This window comes from Chinchilla lanigera, unplaced genomic scaffold (assembly GCF_000276665.1).
Source record: "Chinchilla lanigera isolate Chin_1 unplaced genomic scaffold, ChiLan1.0 scaffold00160, whole genome shotgun sequence".
Classification (NCBI taxonomy): Eukaryota; Metazoa; Chordata; class Mammalia; order Rodentia; family Chinchillidae; genus Chinchilla; species Chinchilla lanigera.
This window is the reverse complement of record NW_004955561.1, coordinates 660,008-679,743: the sequence shown is the minus strand read 5'-3', so window position 1 is coordinate 679,743 and position 19,736 is coordinate 660,008. Positions and strand designations below refer to the sequence as shown.

Sequence of the window (19,736 nt, the reverse complement as noted above, 5' to 3'; positions counted from 1 at the left end):
AAATGAACCCCTCATTGGGCATCAGTGGGACGGGCCCTTGGTAGGGCCCTTCACATATTCCACCTTCAGTGTCTCGACCTCAACTGAACTGCATTCACCACTTTTCCTTTCTGGTGCAGGCAGTCACATTCCGTTTGCAGTTTTCAGAACCCTCCCACTCCGACCTCCATTGATGTCACTAGGAGGACACAGCAAGGACAGTCCTCTCCACCGTCACCCACATGGGCGGGAGGGTGGAGGCTCAAAGCCAGGTCTTTGGAATCCCTGTGAGCTACAGGTACCTTTTGTCTCTATGTCACGATTGAAGAAAGGACACTGAGAAAGCAAAACAATCATGTGGACCCCTGCTGTGGGCTCAGCCATCTTGGCTTTGAACCTTGGCTTTGCCACTTGCTGACCTTTTGACCTTGAGAAGTTACTTAGCAGTTTTGAGCGAGTTTCCTCACCTATGGTTCATAAGGTTTCCACTCATAGGGTCTTTGTGAGAAATGAATGAAGTAATACATATATGAAAAAGCTTAGAAGAAGCCTGCTATGTAGTAAGAGTCCAATAAGCATGAGCTGCCACCACCATTGAATCAGGATTGGAGTAAAGATGTCTTGCACAGAGGGAGATTATAGAAAGAAGTTTATAAGCTTTAAAGGAATAGATAATTTTAAATATTATTTAGCACATTCTGGTTGGTAATGACAGGCAGAGCCTTCTGCTTGGCTTTTGAGCTAAGGACTTTCCATGCCAAAACCTGTATTTTAGGTGGAGTCAACCCAGCATTTCTGTGGCTTCTGTATCCTTGGATTCAACCAACCACAGAGGAAAAGAAATTCCAAAAATATTGGTATCTGTACAGAACAGGTACTTTTTCTTTGATTCTCTAAAAATACAGTATAGCAATTATTTCCATAGTATTTGTATCATGTCAGGGATTATGGGTAGCTACAGATGATTTCAAGCGTGCAGAAGGACATGCTTAGATTATATGTGGTTTTATATAAGGCTGTAGAGCATTTGCAGATTTGGGGGTCTGTGGGGGTTTTGGAACCAATCCTCCCTAACTACCAGGGAATAATTGTAATTAAATGAAGAAGACATCTGGAGGATTTTGGTAAAAATTAACTCATTTCTGAGAGGCCACAGGCCAGCTCCTTGGTGGCAGTTGTCTGTGTATCACCCAGAGCACCTGAGTTCGCTATTGTCTGCAGAATCCTGAATTGATGGGGTGAGAGGAAGTTTGGCCCTGGGTTCTCTGGGCTGTGTTCTCCTAGTGTGGGACTTCTTGGAACGGAGCACAGTGCAGAGACTGTCCTGGGAAGTCTGGCTGGCTGGAGAGCAAGATGAATACTCTGTGGCTCAAAAATAGTGAAAGAAAACAAAGCAGAGGAAAAAAAGAAAACATGGCAAAGGAAACTGTGGGAGGTAAGGACACCTGGCCAGCACTGCCCTTGAGACAGGACAGATGCACACTTGAATGATCGCACAGGAAGCTCTGTCTTCTGGGAACTGCCTTACCCAAGGAGAGATTGCTGGGGAGATAAGCAGATGCCGAAGCAGAAATAGATGCAGAGGCCTAGCGGAACCATTAAGCCCAGGAAAGAGCAGGGTCCAGACATGGGAAGCAGCAGCGATGTAGGTAAAGCAAAGAAGCCGAGTGTCTGAATGTGGAAAGATAGAGAAGAATGGAGAAAGGGGAGGCGGGTGTCCAGGAATCAGATACCGGCAGGTGTGCCCACACTGTTCTGGAAACCAAGATCTTTGAGAACAGGCACCTGCTTTGGTTCTCCACATGCCTGCAGTCATCCCATTTGGCCACTAGATGTCGAGAACGGGTTGAGAGGCCATACATTCTGGTCCACTGGTTCCTTTGAAGTGAGCAGAACCAGCCCGCAGCATGGAGGAAGTTAGTAAGAAGAGGGCTTTAGGGCCACCGCAAGCGAACCAGAATGGATGGAAGGTAGGAAAGAGCGCTTGCCACCAAGATCCAGGGAGAAAAGCTGCTGCATTTTTCATTTGTGTGTTGTTTTGCAAGTTTGTGTGATCTTCAGAATGAAGGAAGCAGGGAGAAACATTTTCACATTAGCTAATGTTCTTTGGAGTTTGTGAGCATTTTTCTAAAGTCAGATAAATAATTTAAAAGTTCTTAAACCTTCAGCCCGGATCAGGGATGATGGAGGTGGTGGTGGCTCCTAATGTCCCATGGCTATGAAGAGGTGTTCTCAGTACTCTGCAAAAGTGAACTCATTTAATATTTGCAACACGCCTAGGAGGTAAGTGCTGCTATTATCCCTGTTTTGCAGCTGAGAATCAGAGGCTTGAGACTACCCATAGTCACATGGCTGTCAGTAGGAGCGCCAGGATTCAGCCCTGGCATCTAGGTCCAGACTCCACATTTATTACGGCTATGTCTAGATGTCCCACAAAGCCTCATGCACTCAAGGTGGGGCTTTTCAGAAGTGACTGGATCCAAAGTGTGTGATGCTGGGATTGATTCATGGTACAATGCCAGGATCTAGGGCATAGGGTTAAGAGTGTGAGTGCTGCCTGCCCTCAGTAGCCTGGATAAGATATAAGGGGTAGAAAGAGCCATGGTCATCCAAAAAGGGGCATATGAGATGAATATATACTTCTCAAATTAAGAAATAGAAACAGCAAATAAATATATGAAAAAATGTTCAGCATCACTGGTCATTCAAGAGGTGCAAATTAAAACAATACTGAGATTATATCTCGCTCCAGAAAGAATGACTGTTCTCAAGAAATCAGGGGCTGGGGATTTAGCTCAGCAGAACAGCGCATGCCTGGCAAGCGCAAGGTCACGAGTTTGATTCCCGGTGCCAGAAACAAACCAAAAAAACAAGAAATCAACCTATAGCAAATTCTGGTGGGGCTGTGGGGAAAAAGGAACCCTTTTTCACTGTTGATGGGTGCAAACACTGTAGAAATCAGTGTGGAGATTCCTCAAAAAACAGATCAGCAGTCCCATTTAACCCAGCTATTCCTCTTCTTGGTATCTTCCTGAAAGAATTTAAAACATCACACTACAGATTTTTTTGCACACACACATTTATAGCAGCACAATTTGTAATACCCAAATCTTAGAAACAGCCCAAATGCCCTTCACCTGATGAATGGATAAAAAAGGTGTTTTTTTATATAGTGGAGTACTACTTAGCCATAAAGAAGGACAAACTTGAGACATTTATAGCTAATTTGATGGACATTGAGACTATACTTTTAAGTAAAATAAATTGAACATATGTGTAAATATTGCATTTTCTCTCTGGTATAGGAAACTGACAGTATAAATAAGAACCAAAAATGTATAATAGATATTGTGAAATAGAAAGAAATTGTTCAAAAGGAAAGGGGAACTATGTAGGGAGGAGGGGAAAAGGAAGAAAGAGAAAAGAAAAAAAATGAGTAAAGAAGCATAAAACAGAAATATGGTTTTGTAAATGAGAGGGAGAAGGGTGGAAGAGAGGGGAGGAAAATAGGAAAAAAAAGAGGTACCAAGATATATCATGTACAGGTACAAATTTCCTATGGTGAATGTGATCAATATGTATATCTAAATTATACCAATAAACTCAATAATAAAAAAGAAAGAGCTGTGGTCATCCCGTGCTTGCTTTGTTACCTGTTGCCTGCCATGAACTATTTTTCCTCTGCAATGCCTCTCTGCCATCCATCCTGCCCTGGAGCCAGCCGATGGTGGACGGAAACCTCTACAAACTGCAAGCTAAATAAACCTTTCCTCCTTTATGTTTGGGTGTCGAGTATTCTGTCTCAGCAGTGAGAAAAGTAACTAAGACAATATTATTATTTACCACGCTGTATGCTACACATTGCCTATGACAAGGGGAACTTGCTAAGCAACAAATCAGTGCTGTTGCTTGATGATAAGAGCCACAGAAGAATTCCTCACTCTAATCAGGTCACTTCTCAGGACTCTGATCAGAATGAGTAGGACGACACGCTGTTGAGCATTTCGTTCCGCTCTTGGTGCAAGCCTCTACTCTGCCAGCTGCTGGAATTATCCAACCATGGAGGACAGTGTACAAGGCTCAGGAGCTGGGGATTCCAGGATATTTCTGTGTCTTAGCATAGAAAGATGATTATAAACTTGATATTGAAGGAGAAAAGTGCACTCCTACTTAGGGCCTGGGAGACAAACTGCTACAGTACTGCTGTCAGGTTTCCTGGGCTGCCCAAAATATTCAAAGCTGGGGCTGGGAATTTAGCTCAGCGGCAAAGTGCCTGCTGGGCAAGTGCAAGGTCATGAGCTTGATTCTTGGTACCGGAAGAAAAAAAAAAAAATTCAAATCTGCTGAGAATAAGAAATCAGAAAACAGTGTGATAGAGTAGTAAGAGTAATATATTTAAAGTCAAAGACCAGAATTCTGATTGGTTGAATATATATTTATCATATGATCCTTCTACCCCTACATATTTATCTAAAAGGAACTAATGTATATATATACAGAAAGAATTGCATGGAAACGTTTATAACAGCTGTATTCATAATAGCCCCAAATTACAAACAAACCAAGTAAGTGTCAACACGAGAATAGATAAACAGGTTGTGCTATAGCCATATAATAGAATACTATTCAGCCATAAAAAGAAATTCTGATTCATGCAGTGTTAGAAGTGAATCTCCAAAAAATTTTTGCTGAAAGAGGACAGACCCGAAAGAGTGTATACCATATGAATCCATGTACATTGAGCTCTAAAACACTCAGTACCAATCCACAGGGAGAGAAGACAAATCAGTGATGGCCAAGGCCTGGGGTGTAAGGGTCAGAGATTGGCTGTAAGCCCAAGGGACATTTTTGGTGTGATGGATGTTCTGTAGCTTGATTGTAGTGCTGGCTATGTGGATGTAAAGTCTGGAGCCTCTGCACTGATCATTTGCCTCTCTGGGCCTCAATTTTCTCATTTGTAAAAGTATGGTTTTTGGATTAGTTGGCCTCTAGGATTTCTCCTGACTCAGAGTTTTCCCTTTTTGTAACACTATCCTATTTTATTATGGAAGTAGCATATCAAAGTGCAAGTTGCTTTTTCTTTTTATAGATGAGGATGAGTGTATTCCAGAAAGCATGAAACCTACAATGTTAGATTATTTAATACTACTCCTTTTGGGTGCAAAGCCGTTTGTAGGTCCATCTACCTAAGGAAACAGCTGAAAGAACTATTTATACATAAGAAGGATGTTTCCCCAAAGGATTCCCATGATTATGGGGGGCTCTCCCATTCACACTGTGGGGAGAGGGTAGGGACACAGCACTCGTGGCTGACAAGACCAGAGAGGACAGCTGAGGAAGGCCAGGCTTGCCTTATCCCCTGGGCTGTGGTTGCTCTTTGTTACTTCCTGTCTACTAGAGCATGACTGATGTGTGGACTTGGTGACGATGATGATGGTGTGGTGCTCATGATGATGATGAAGATGAAGGTGGATATCATGGTGATGATGGTGGTGGCGATGATGATAGTCATCACGAGGATGGTCGTGGTGATGATGGTCATTGTAGGACGGCCATGGTGGGGATGGTCATGGTGGTGATGGAACAATAATGATAGTCACAGTGAAGCTGCTGTTGATTCCTGTCTTTAGATAGTGTGCAAAAGTAAAGAAATGCAGGAGTCAGAGTGTGTCATGGAAATTGGGTGGGGACAGATATGGTGCAGAACCTGGGGTGGGACCAGAAGCGATGGACCAGAACACTCTGGGTCAAACCGGCTGCTGTTTCTCGCACTTGTGTGTCCCCAGGTCATGAAAACCTACCACATGTACCATGCGGAGAGCATCAGTGCCGAAAGCAAGCTGAAGGAGGCCGAGAAGCAGGAGGAGAAGCAGTTCAACAAGACGGGTGAGCTCAGCATGAACCTGCTGCGGCATGAGGACAGGCCCCAGCGCCGCAGCTCTGTGAAGAAGATTGAGAAGATGAAGGAGAAGGCAAGTGTGAGCCTGGCCTGGGAGACGGGAGGGAGGGAAAGACGAGAGACCACAGGCCTGGCCACGCCGTTGGCCTCTTCCCTGTCCCCAGCTGGTCTCTGAAGGCTGGAGATTCAGGATTGCTGAGTACTAGTGCTGAAATGTCCTTGGGGTAGGACATGAGGGTAGGGGTGTAGCTCTGGAGTCAGGTGTGCTGGGCTGGAAATCCCATACTCAGAGCACCTCGCTAAACCTTACTTTTCATGTCCAGTGGGGCTGGCGAATAAGTTTCACCTCTCAAGTTGACTCTGATCAATTGGTTGTGGCCACAAAGGCTTAGTTAGAAATGTGCTAAGATCACTGATGATGTCTGCCATGGTGGGCCATTTCAGAGGACACAGCCAAGCACATTCCGTCACCCTAAATGAAATGACTGCTAAGATTCCTTTCTTTCTTTCTTTTTTTTTTTTGTTTTTTTTTCCATAACGGGAATTGAACTCATGACCTTATGCTTGCCAGGCAGGCGCTGTGCCGCTGAGCTAAATCCGCAGCCCCAGATTCCTTTCTTTAGAAGGCCATGATTTTCTTGTTGAATTCTCCATCTTCCTTCATTCTGTGCAGTCACCAAACACTTGCTGATTTCCCTCTAGGGGCCAAACATTGTGCCAGATGCTTATTTGGGATTCTATAAGTCTAACTTTATGATTATAAGATCCCTTGGATTGAAAAACAGGAAATTGGGTGAAAATGAAGCCTAAGAGGACTCAGGTAACCTGGAAAAGTAATTTGGAGGGAAAGAAAATAAAATTCTAGGGTAATTTCTTTTTTCTTTCTTTCTTTCTCTCTCTCTCTCTCTCTCTTTTTTTTTTTCCTTTTTTTTTTGAGATAAGGTCTTGCCATCTACCTCAGGCTGATCTTAAGCTCATTATGTAGCCCAGGCTGGCTTCAAACTTACTGAAATCCTCCTAACTCAGCTTCCCTAGTGCTGGGATTACAGGTGTGTGCTGCCATGCCTGGCTCTCTAGGGTAATTTCCAAAGCCAAGGAAAGCTGCTGCAACCAACCAATTTAAAAATGGGCAAGAATTTAAATATACATTTCTTAAAAAAAAAGGTGACTATGTATAAGTGGTCAATAAGTACATTAAAAAATCCCCAGCATCATTAGTGATTAAGGAAATGCTAGTCAAAATCATAGTGGAAGTTGGACATGGAAACACACACCTGTCATTCCAGTCCTCAGGGCAGCTGAGGCAGGAGGATCACAACTTTGAGTCCAACCTGGGCAAATTGGCAACTTAGTGAGACCCTCTCTGAAAGTATAAAAGGGCTGGGGATGTACTCTGTGTGACGGATCTGGGGTCAATCTCTAGTACCTCCAAAAACAAAAACAAAAAAGATAATGAAATACTGGTTTGTACTTATCTGAATGGCTAAAATTGTTTTTAAAAGTATTGGTAAGGATGTAGATACTGGAATCTCACACACACTGCTGGCGGGAATGTAACCCAGCAATTCCACTGCTGGGTGTCTATCTAAGAGAAATCCAAACATGTCCATACAAAAACATGTACACAGGTGTCCTCAGCAGCAACATCGACAGTAGCCAAAAACTGGACACAACTCCAGCTTTCATCTACTGGTGAATGGATAGGGAGCGCTGATCTCACGAGTGCTGTGAGCACAGAGATCAGCACGATCCCTGCAGCCGCTGGAAAAGGCTGAAGGCCGAGGCAGAGAAAAAACAGGGCGAGGGCGGAGGAGTCGTGGAGATACCTGGGTGCATTTGTGACCCTGTGACCTTGGGGAGGGCTCAAATGACAAAATGAGCAGAGTAGGTGGAAACTAGGGAGGGCGACTACAGCGAGCCTGAGGGCCTCAAGGCAGGTTGAACTTGCTCTCTTAAAGCATGGACAACGGCCAGGCATGGTGGTGCACACCCATGATCCCAGCTACTGGGGAGGCTGAGATGGGAAGATGGCAAGTTCGAGGCCAGCATGGGCAACTTAGTGTGGCCTGTCTCCAAGTAAAATGAAAAGGGCTCAGAATGTAGCTCTGTGGAGGAGTGTTTGCCTAGCATGTATGAGGCCTTGGGTCAAGTCTCTGCAGCGGTGGCGGGGGGTGGGGGGGAGTGCACAGGAGGCTGGATAGGGCTGGAGGGGGAGGAGGATGGGGCTTGAGGATGGACAGGTGTGGGTTCCAGAGGCTGGCGAGCACTTTGGGAAGCCTCTGGGAGGTGCGGATAGGGGTTCTATTTATATCCCACCCTGGTGAGGCCGCATGGAGGCTGCTGTGTGTCAGGTAGTGTCACCGCTAGTCACACAGGTGGCAGGCAAGGTGTCCAGCCTGCACTCTCCATGTGCAGGGGTGTCCCACAGGTGTGGGGTGGGACAGGAGTCAGGAATCCTTCCCCTGAGAGGCTCAGCTCTGACACCTGTTCTTTCCTCTTCCAGAGGCAAGCAAAGTATTCTGAGAACAAGCTGAAGTGCACAAAGGCCCGGAATGACTACTTGCTCAACCTGGCAGCCACCAACGCAGCCATCAGCAAATACTACATCCATGATGTCTCTGATCTCATTGATGTGAGCATGCTGGGAGCTGGGCTGGCATATTTCCTTGGCCTGAGGAGGGTGGCCCTTGGCCGGCAAATGGGACTGCCTGGTCTCAGGCCCTGTGAAGTGCAGAGCAGTGAGTGCTGGAGCCGGGTTCTGTGTCGTCTCTGTTGGAGCCAGGACTGTGTCCCTGTCTCCTGCTTCTGACAGAGGGGCAACCACCTTGTAGATGCTTAGTAAGGTTTAGGTGTTAGTTGCTGGGTCCTTTCCCTCTGACCCAATGTGTTTTGCTGGGGGGAGGTGGGAGGGCCCCTGCTTTATGGTGGCTGCAGAGGGGAACCTATCATTACCATCTCAGTGGAAAGAGTGGCTAGTCTTCCAACTTGCCTAAGGCCAGGCCCCTCCTTTTTGCCTGGTCACTTTCTTTGTGGCTCACGTAACCCTTTCATGCATTCATTTGCCAAGCATTATTGAGCACCTGCGATGGCTGGGCAGCAGTGGGCAGGAGCCAGAGGTCTGTCCTCATGAAGTGTACCTTGCAGAGGGCGTGTGAAGAGGTGGCTGAAGGGCTATGTGGCAGGGTCCTATTGCAGGGCAGGGACACCTGACAGGGCTCTGAGTTTAGAGGCTGCCAGAGAGGGCTTCCTGGAGGATGGGACCTCTTAACTGAACAGTGAAGGAAGGGTGCTCCAGGCAGAAGTGATCTGCATCAAAGTCTGGAGATGAGAAACATGCTGATTTAGGGGAGCTAGAGAAGCTCTACTGTTGCCCAAACCTCAGCTTCAAGCTCTGTGTATGAGCTGCCATGCAGCTTGGTTTGTGTGCAGGAATAAAGGGCTCTGAGCTCTGCCTGCTCTCACCTGTACTCTTCTGTCATTGCACCTTCCCAAGTGCTGTGATCTGGGCTTTCATGCCAGCCTGGCCCGCACCTTCAGGACCTACCTCTCTGCTGAGTACAACCTGGAAACCTCTCGCCACGAAGGGCTGGATGTCATTGAGAATGCAGTGGACAACCTGGACTCCCGCAGTGACAAACACACAGTCATGGACATGTGCAACCAGGTCTTCTGTCCTCCACTCAAGTTCGAATTCCAGCCCCACATGGGGGATGAGGTCGGTCCCCCCAGGACTCTGCCTGAGGCTGTCTTAGTCTGTTTACTGTGGCTGTGACGAAGTACCTGAGGCAGATAGCTCCCTGGGCTTGTGTCATTCCCTCTTCTGGCAGTAAGGGAGCCCCAGACCATCAAGGTACCAGCACGGCCAGCCAGAGTCCCTGGGGAGCTCTGCTGGCTATAAATGGCACCTGTGGGGGTGGGGCAAGGGGCATCCTCAGAAGGTGGCATCTGCTTTGTGCTCCAGATGTGCTCATTTGCAAGAGGCTTACTGTAGGGTAATGCCCCTGCTCCTGATGAAGCCCCTTGCCCTCATGTTTGTCTGTTAAGCCCATCATCTAGACCTGAAAATTCTGGCCTCACAGTTACCATGGTGAAATTTGGGTCACCTGACTAGTGGTAAATAACTAACTTTGACAATAGAGCCCTACTGTCTCTTCTGACCTTTGCAGCATTTTTGGAAGGGTGTAACACCTGGTAGCCCGGCCCACAGGTAGTAATAGAGTCCTGGATGGAAAAGTATGGGGAAAACTGTACCCCTCATCGCTTAGTGTCTGGGAGACTGGCCAGGATCCCTGTGGATACCAAAATCTGCCAGTGCCCAGGTCCTTAAATAAGATGGCATAGTATTTGTATAGAACCTATGCTCAGTCTCTTATATACTTCAAGTCATCTCTAGGTTACTTAGAATCCACAGTGCAGTATAAATGCCATGTCAATAGATGTCACACTCTATTCTTTAGGGAACAATGACAGTTAAATAGGTCTGTGCATGTTTGATACAGATTCAGTGTTTTTTCCATGTATATTTTCTATCCTTGGTGGGGAATCTGTGGACATGGAACCATAGACAGAGAAAGCCAACTGTATTTCCTTCCCCTACACTGCCCACCCAGCCAGTACATGAGGAGAAACTGAGGGGGCTTCCCTTTGGGAATAAGGTGCCCCATGACTGATCCCTGGCATTGTCTTTTCTTTCTTGCCACACCTTCCTGCCTGGAAATTATTAGCTGCTCTAATAAGGTTACATTAAAACTGTTTCAGACCATAAGTGCAGTACAAATAGAGAAAATGGTGAATTTCCAGGCCACAGCAGGAAGGTGGTCACTGGAGCAGGATCATCCTGGTTTCTGGCTGGCATTGCCCTTGGTATGGCCAAGCCAGTTGAGTTCAGGTCTCTTTGCCTTGCTGAGCCTGTCTCCATGCTGCTGGTGGGGTGTGGTGATAGCCTTGCCCTGCCCCGCCTTCTTCCTGCAGGTGTGCCAGGTCAGTGCCCAGCAACCTGTCCAGACAGAACTGCTCATGCGGTACCACCAGCTGCAGTCCAGGCTGGCCACGCTCAAGATCGAGAATGAGGAGGTGAGCGCATGGGGTTCTTTAGAGGACCAGACTCAATGGGAGATACATGAATAACTGTGCAAGGGGATGTGTCAGGTAGGCTCGCAGGAGCAGAGGCAGGAGAGTCCACTGTGGCTGTCTGCACCCTGGAGAGCCAGAGGAGCCAGCAGCTGCTCAGCCCAAGAAGGTTGGAGCCACAGCATGAGAGAGATCAAGGGTGCAGTGCCAGGCCAAGGTCAAAAGCCAAGGTGGAAGGTCGTCTCCAGGGAGACTCTCCCTGGGAAGTCATCTGTACACTGGGAGGCCGAAGAAACCATGGACCGATGTCCAAAGGTGATGGCGAAGACTGGAGCTCTTCTGAAAAGGGCACACATTCGTCTTCTTTCCAGTTTTTATTTCATCTAGGCTACAAACCTAACTGTTGGTGCCACCCACAACCAGAGTGGTCTTCCCTCCTTGGTTTGCTCACATCAGTCATCCACAGACACACCCGGGACTATGCTTACTGATTTGCTTGGTGGTTCTCCATCCATTCAAGTTGACAAACTATGGTTAACGGTTACTGTGAGCAAGCTCCTGGTCTTGAGAAGGGTTTTCTTATGAAGGCCCGGCTAGCCCTGGGAAGTCCTCTCAGGCCTGGAATGCGTGAGAAATGATGTTTCACCTGTAAGACAGGAGATTAAACATCTGCGTAAAACACACACACTTAGTCTGCAGGGGCCAAGGAAACGCTTGCAGATGTTAAGTGAGCAAGTAGAATTCAGTCCAGTGTGCTCACAACTCAGGCAAGCCAAAGTCTGTCTGTGTTCACAGGCATAGAAAAGAGACTGGAGGGAAAGAATTTGAAATATTAATGGTGTTCTTCTTTGGGGTTGTGAGATTGATAGGCTTTTGTTGGCTTTACTGTGCTTTTTTTTTTTTTTTTTTCTGTTTTCTACAAGCAGTTTCTGTTTCAATGATGAGAAATCATAGTAGATATTTAAAGTCACAGAGTACAATAAACAACCCTGGGCACTGTAAATGTGGAGTCAGGGCTCAAGGAGCAGGCCACACCCAGCATACCTACTGTGAAGCTGGGTACAGTGTCATCCTTGGCAGATGCAGGTGAAATGCCACCTGAGGTGGTTCCACTCCAACGTGAACTGAAAATGTTGGATGGGAAAGCTGCACACCTTCTGTAAGGAGGACACCAGCCAGCAATGGGAGGCCCCTGGAGAAAGGACAGGGGTGAGGGATATCACCGAGTCATGGGCAGTCACAGTAGACATGACGAGAAGACATGGGTGCTGTCTTGGAGTCTCAAGAGGGCTGTCCCAGGTAGAGGACAGGGCTGCCTTCCCTTGGCCCTGGGGCAGAGCTGGCCCAGATGCAAGGCAGATCGGAGCTCAGGGCAGTGAGGACTCTGAGCCATCCTGGGGTGTGTTATGTGGGCATAAACCAGGCAAGAGATGGATGAACATGGTGTTTTCTTCCTTTCTTTGTTTCCCACATTTTCTCCCAGAGGGTTTTATATTGCTTACTAAAAACATAAAAACTAAAAAAATTACTTACATGGAACAGTATATGGATAATAACAGAACTTAAATTGGAAAATCAGGACCACAGAAAGGAGGACGAAATAAACAGTCCTCTCTGTGGGCTGTTAATGGACATGGAAATGCTTTTTTTGAAACTGAGCTTTCTGTCAGTGTGTATTAAAAAGAATAAGTGATCTATTCATTCAACAAACACATATTTAAGCAGTATTTACTCAAGTATTGTTGAACATATACTAGGAGCTAAGCATGGTTCTGGATAGAGAATAAAATTAATGAACATAACAACATAGCACCTCCTCGCAAGGGGCTTGTATTCTAGCGAGAAAAAGACAGACAAAAGTTAATGCAGAATGACAATAAATGAGTATGGAAAGAATATTAAGCAGTGATAAGCACTAGGTTAAGGCCTCAGAGGGTCCTGAGGTCATGATAGGTGGTGATATTTTAGCTGAAGTCTAAGTGACAAGAAAGGACTTTGAATGGTGATAATCTTACAACAAATGTAGACAGTTTTTCCTGCTATTTTGGGATGACTGTCATTTGTGTAGGGTCTGCCTCTCTGACACTATCTTGCACAGGGTGTTGTGGGGGCCAGTTTCTTGTGCTTGCTTGTGGTACGTCTTGATTCTGGAAGAGCAATTAGAATCTTCTACTGTTGTCCCTACTCAAGCAACCACCTCCCATTGGGGCAGCTGGTGTGGGACCACATAACCAGGCAAAGAGAACCAAACCTGGAAACTAGAGTCCCTTGTTCACAGTAACAATCCCCACAGTTCCCTCTGGCAGAAGCAATACAATAAAATGACTTTAGACTGGGTTCCCTGGCTTCTCACCCCAGCCAATGATTCATTTCTCTTAATTTCTATATCAACATATTTGGGAATAATCATCTTGGTCGTGCTTCTTTCCTACAGAGTTCTCTAAAATAATGAAGTATACAGTGGGAAGGCATTATGAGAATAAAGGGTTTTTGTGGACATGCTGTGTTTACCCAGGTTAGAAAGACCCTGGATGCCACCATGCAGACCTTACAAGACATGCTGACCGTGGAGGATTTCGATGTCTCAGATGCTTTCCAACACAGCCGGTCCACAGAGTCTGTGAAGTCAGCCGCCTCTGAGACCTACATGAGCAAGATCAACATTGCCAAAAGGAGAGCCAACCAGCAGGAGACAGAGATGTTTTATTTTACAGTAAGTGGCATCCTGGTCTCAGAATCCAGCTAGTGTCTGCTGAACACTTGGTTGTGACTTTGGGGAGAAGCCTGAGTGAAAATCTATAAAATCACAAGGGTTGATTAGGTTTAAGAACCTTTCAGCATTCTTTCACAAAAATTCACCCGGCTTGGTTTTCTGAAATACCAGAAGTGAGTTACGAACGGGTAGCCCTGGCATTGAGTTTGTGTGATGGTTATTGAAAATCTCCTGCTCTAGAAAGAAAGGAAGCAAAAAGAAACTTACTTATTTGGGTGAGAGAAACTTGGCTTAGGGAGCCAGGTGCAAGCCCCAAGTAACAACCCTAAAGTTATATACATGTGGTATTGTGCTGAATTGTCTCAAATTTTGTGTAGGCTTTGGAAATCATATCCTTAGCAATCCAAGAAAATCGCACATGAGTTGCTAGCCCCTCACATAAAATTCCAATTTAGCTATTTTCCACTTGGCCAGAGGCACAGAGAAACAAGGAGACTGGGAATTGGGGTTCAGTTCAACACAGACTTATTGGATCTTGAATATTAGGATTGAAGGAACCTATCTTCCTGGCCAGAAGGTCTTCCAAAGTGCTTGAGTGCTCCCAGGATTAAAAGCTTCCTCCTTCTCAAAACATCCACTGGCTTTGGATATTGTTTTCATTTATCTTTGTTATCTTCAAAAACCTGTGCACTAGGATTCCTGGCTGTTGATCTTGATTCTGTTCTTTGGAGGGTAGTTCTATATGACAGTGTATCTGTGGTTGCAGGGAGCTGTGTTTCCTACCCCCAGTCTAAATTTATTCAATCTTTCATTCTTCCCTTAAACTCTTACTTCAGGTAGCCCAGGGACTCCTGAACAGGGTCCATTTGTGGATGCCTCTTCTAAGGTGCGACTCACAAAGCTGGGTGGATCAGCATGGAACAGAGCAAAATATTCACCCCTTCTGTATAAGGAACTATCCTCTTAAAGGTTCTGTAGATTATGTCCCGTGTGGGTCTCATGTCTGTTGCTATTTAGGTGTCCTCTTGAGGGATTCATCTCATGGCATAACCAGCTTTCTTTCACCCTGGGCTCTTGTCCTGATGGCGATGGGATGATGAGGCCTACAGGATGACAATGGAAACCAAACTGGGTGTGGCTTATTAGAAAAATAAAAGGGAAGCTCCCACTTGTTGGGAGGGGTTCCACAAGGAGATTAGGTTTAGGGTTAGGGCTGGGGTTAGGGTTAGGGTTAGGGTTAGGGTGAGGGTTGGGGTTGGGGTTGGGGTTGGGGTTGGGGTTGGGTTTAGGGTTAGGGTTAGGGTGAGGGTGAGGGTGAGGGTGAGGGTGAGGTTTCATCTACTAGCTTACAGACACTTCTTCTGCATGCAAAAGGGCAGAGAAATACAGGTGTGCTGTGGTTGCCAAGCCTCTTGCCCACAGTAGATTTTCGTACTTCTTTGTCCTTTGCATTCCAGGTGTCTTGGACATCTGCTAGTTTGCTCAGGGACTTGTCCTTTGTGTGAGGCTTATCTCAGTTTATTTGGGTCTTGGTCTTTACTCAGTTGATTCAGCCCCTTTGCCCCAATCTGCTATCAACCCTCTTTCTCCTGGTGTTGATGGTTCCATATTGCTTGAGTCCATATGTAGTTGTTCAGCACTCATGGTGTCTTTTCAGATCTCCTGTTCTGTGCATATTCAGTGACCATAGCCTCCATGTCCTAATGTTTGTCTGTCCAAAAAAGTGATGTGTTAGGCCAATGCCTAAATCAGAGTTGTTTGAATTATGTAACTAGCTGATGTTGATTCATGCAACTAGGTTGGTGTTAACTTGGACTCATTGCTCAAATCTACCCAATTCTAACATCCAACTCTATCTTGTGATTAGCCTTATCAACTACCTTGTTAAGAAACAGTAGTTGACACATACTGCATTTCCACCCCAGAGTGACTCAAGCTGCTGGGTCTCACCATGGCTCTGCCGTGGGTGAGGGATGACAGGTCAGATGTGAAGTACCAGGGGGCAGGAATCAGTATGTTCACAGTCTCCTCCTCCAGGGATGAGGCCACCAGGCTTCTGCTCCACACTTGGAGAAGCACCATAAGTCTGTCCTGCCCAAGGCCACACAATGAGTGACCACAGGTCTGGCCTCTTGCTTCCTTGTGGATAGAACAAACATGGTGATGCTTTCTTTGTTTGTCATCCAAGGTGGTGAAGAGTCTCTACCATTCAAGTGTGAATATAGTGGAGTGCTCATCTAGTATAAAGGAGAGTGATTCTTAATGGCCAAGAGAGCTAAGAAGGAGCATGGAAAAGGAGAGAGGAGAGGTCACTACAGCCATCACTTGCTGGTCACTCCAGAACCCCCCAGTGGGCGAGACAATGCACATGGGTTTTACTTGTGTGTGGCATGTGTGTGTGTGTGTGTGTGTGTGTGTGTGTGTGTCCCTGCCTGAGAGCGACTCCCCTGCAGCTGCCCTCACTAGAGGATGGCGAAGTGTGGACTTCCAGGCCTTCTCCATCTCTCTTCTCTGCTCTGTTGGAGTATGTGGGGTAGGGCGAGAGAGTTGATTGCTTTCTGAGAACCTGGCTGGCAGGTTTGCAGTGGTCTTGGCTGTTTTCTTGACTTCCTCCCATGGCCCATTCCTTCCTCCAATGGTTCAGTCACCTCCTTGGCAGTACCACCTTCCTGGGCCCCCAAGCCCTTCATTCCTGCTTTATTTTTGTCTGTAGCTTCACCACCATCTGCAGTATTTTCTAGATTGTTTATGTCTCTGTCTCCCATGGGGGTTGGAATCCCCCATCAGTTCTCAGCTTGCAGCAGTCTGTGGGAGGGGGTGGGGACACTGGTGCCTGTGTGGAGGCTTGGCCGGGCTGAGTGTGGGCAGGCAGCTGCATCTCTGTCCTGCATGATCTCTGACCCTCTGTGCTGACGACCTGGAAGGCAGCCTGCAGCGGGTCTGGGCCCCTGCCTATGCTCCTTGGCCAAAGCAGCTTCCTGTGCCTGCCCTTTTGTCTCATCCATACTGAAAAGAAAGCTGGATCACCTGATGTGGGTTTGGTTAATGGGCCAGAGTCTTGGGGGCTTGCAAAGCCTATCCTCCTTCAGAGTGGAGCCGGATGAGAAGGCTCATTCCTGGCTCCTCTTTGACAGACGCAGCACAGCTCTGCAGCCCCAGCAGCAGGCCCCCAGATGCTCCAAAACAGTAGAGATTTGAGCACCAAAGACACCTTTTGCATTGTGCAGCCTGCAGCCCTTACCTGACAGAAACAGCCGTCACAGTTCCTGTTCTGTGAGCTTCCTTTGTGTTCTCAGAGGTCCCTAGGACTGAGCAGCTGCTCACCAGATTGAGGAGCAGATGCCGTGGAGGCCTCTCTATCCCCATGGGCGACCTGATTTCCCTGTGGCCTTTCTGTCCCAGAGGTCAGTTCCAGAGGTGGAGTACCCATCGCTTGGCCCCACCACGCATGACTTCCTGTGCCTTGTGTCTTACAGAAATTTAAAGAGTATGTGAATGGCAGTAACCTTATCACCAAGCTCCAGGCCAAGCATGACCTACTCAAGCAGACGCTGGGCGAAGGTAAGTCAGATGGTGTGGGCCCCCAAGAGCAGCTGGCTCCTCATCACCCCCATCTTGTCATGACCCTAGGGCTGCTGCACTGTTTAAGCTTGAGACACTGAGCACTTGGCACAGGGAGGCTGGTCCTGGACCCACTGACCAGGCTGGGCAGACTGGGAAGATGGCTTGGGTACAGGTGCTGAGCGGGCCCAGCTGGCAGCAGAAGGTTGGGGGAGCCATAGGCTTTGCTTAGACCAAGGAGAAGGTGCACAACCAAGGGGCAGAGGGGCCCCACGACATACAGCAGGGGAAACCAGGGTCTCAGAGGTTGGCACCATACACAGCAGCACATGCCAGCAATACTCTTGAACATCTGGCTAGAGAAGGAAAATCCATACATGGAAAGGCAAGGTTTAGTCCTTTTTAAAAACTATTTTTTATTGGGCTATGTTTGTGATACATTATATTTACATTTGTTTTGGGGGACTGGTACATATTATGTCATGACTTTTTTTGATGCGGTTTTCCCCATCCCTGTGTTCCCCCTCCCCCTTCCTCTGTTCCCTTTGCCCGTCTTCAAAAAGTCTACCTCCTTGTTTCCTACTATCTCACCTTTATTTTACTTAATTTATTTATATTCCATGGTTCTCATAAGAGAAAGCATGAAAATTTAACTTTTCATGTCTGACTTACTTCACTTAACATTATGGGCTCAAGATCCTGGAGACTAGGTTTAAAGCCACCCAAAGGCTTGCAGTAGTAGTTGTAATAAAATGTCACCTACTCTCCAGGCACCTGAGGCCTCCGTCCTTTGGCCGCTACCTGCTTTCCTGGTCTCACTGAGTGCTCTGCTCTCCCTTACTGTGCTGTAGCCCAGCTGGGCAGATCTGTGCCCTTAAAAACTCACCAAGCTTATTCCTCCCTCAGAGTCTTAGCATCTGCATGTGTGACCGTCACTCAACTCAGGATGTGAAATCTATCCATTACCTTGAACTTTCCCTGTGTCCCTTTGCAGTCATTCCCCTCTTCTTGGCTCCAAACAACCATGGATCTCCTTTCTGTCATGAGGGTGACGTGGCCGTGATTATGCATGGAGGGATACATTTGTCAAAACTCATCAGTTACAAGGGTAGAGGTGGAGAAGAGTTAGCGTCAATGAGCTTTTCCTTATCTTGCTCTCTAAATTCTGCCTGTTGTGGCATTTTCAGTATGGGACTGAGGTGCACAGGGGCTTGAGAGGGATGTAGGTAACAAGCGGGGAAGAAAGCAGCAAGAATGAAGGGAAAGGGGAGAGACAGAAGTCCGAGAAGGGCACAGGCAGGGTATGTGATGGAGCAGCTTTTGTGATGAGCAGTCAATGGGGCCACTGGCTTCTGTGGGCCTGGGACCCTAGGCTCTTGCTCATGAGTCGTGTAATGAAAGGCAGCTCTGAGTTGTCTACTTGTGATACTGAAATCACATGATCTGGGTTTTGAAAACTAGATGTTCTCACAGAAAATAAGATCCAGGGTGAACCTTTGGACTAGCAGAAGAAAGAGCTTTTCTCAGGTTCCTCTCTGAGTACTATCAGGTGGAACCTTTTATTATTGTATTTGAGTAAATGACCTTCATGTAATAATAATAATGATAGTTTAGGTTGGTTATTCAACCCCTGGTCAATTTAACCCTCCAGGTTTATTTAGCTTTCAAGCACATCTTGCTTAGAGATGTACTTTAGAGGTTGAACCTAATTAGCAGCAAAAGATCTGGGCAAATACAGCCTGGGAAGTATGGGAACAGGCGGCATAGAGCCACCTACAGTCTGCAGTGCTGTCCGCCAGTGAACCGGCTGTGGAAAGCCTTTGCTAGATAACTGTGGTAGACTGGTCAATTCTAGAGAAGTTTTTTAAATGAACTTTTAATTTTAGAATAGATTTACAGAAAAGATAATACTGAGTTCTGTATGCTATATGCTCCGTTTCCCCTGTATTAACATCTTACATTAGTATGGTGTATTTGTCACAATGTATGAGTAGTGTTATATTATTATAAACTGAAGTTAAGAATGACTGAAAAAAATTGAAGCTAAATAAATTGGAATAAACCTCCATTCATTTTTGTACATTACTACGTGATAAAGCATTCTTAGGACATGTGGGAAAAGAGGCAATTTGCAACCAGGAGGATTTGACTTCGACTGCTCAAATTCTTTCCCATTGGGTATAAAGCGGGGGGTGGAAAAATATAGCAGCCCAAAGAGGGTTCATGATCTTATTGAATTTACTCTTCTGAGTGCCCAATCATGAATCACCCATACCTGAGCATTTTGACTCTTCCATTTTGTAAAATGCTTTTCTAAAAGTAAGGCCAGAGTACAGTTACATTGCATAGATGGACCTTTTATGTCACCTCAGAGCTATTTTGTATGGGGATAAATGAGTTAGAAGCTTAAAAATCAGGCCAGAAATATGAGGGCCAAAAGAATATTTGGCTAAAAAGACACTGGCTTTTTTCTTTCATAAAATAAAAGATCATGTCTAGTGCCTCAGTTTCTCT

The 19,736-nt window shown here is 46.4% G+C and overlaps 1 protein-coding gene across 4 annotated transcripts in view; it reads left to right on the top strand.

Annotated features, from left to right (window-relative positions):
- Nucleotides 1-19,736, top strand: part of Srgap3 (SLIT-ROBO Rho GTPase activating protein 3) — a 223,058-nt gene that overhangs the window by 155,466 nt on the left and 47,856 nt on the right. For all 4 annotated transcript variants that reach the window (XM_005413003.2, XM_005413001.2, XM_013509102.1 and 1 more), the window contains exons 5-10: nt 5,766-5,951; nt 8,382-8,510; nt 9,372-9,593; nt 10,850-10,951; nt 13,464-13,661; nt 17,138-17,222. In XM_005413003.2, the coding sequence (XP_005413060.1) occupies nt 5,766-5,951; nt 8,382-8,510; nt 9,372-9,593; nt 10,850-10,951; nt 13,464-13,661; nt 17,138-17,222 (922 nt within the window). The remainder of the gene's footprint in view (nt 1-5,765; nt 5,952-8,381; nt 8,511-9,371; nt 9,594-10,849; nt 10,952-13,463; nt 13,662-17,137; nt 17,223-19,736) is intronic.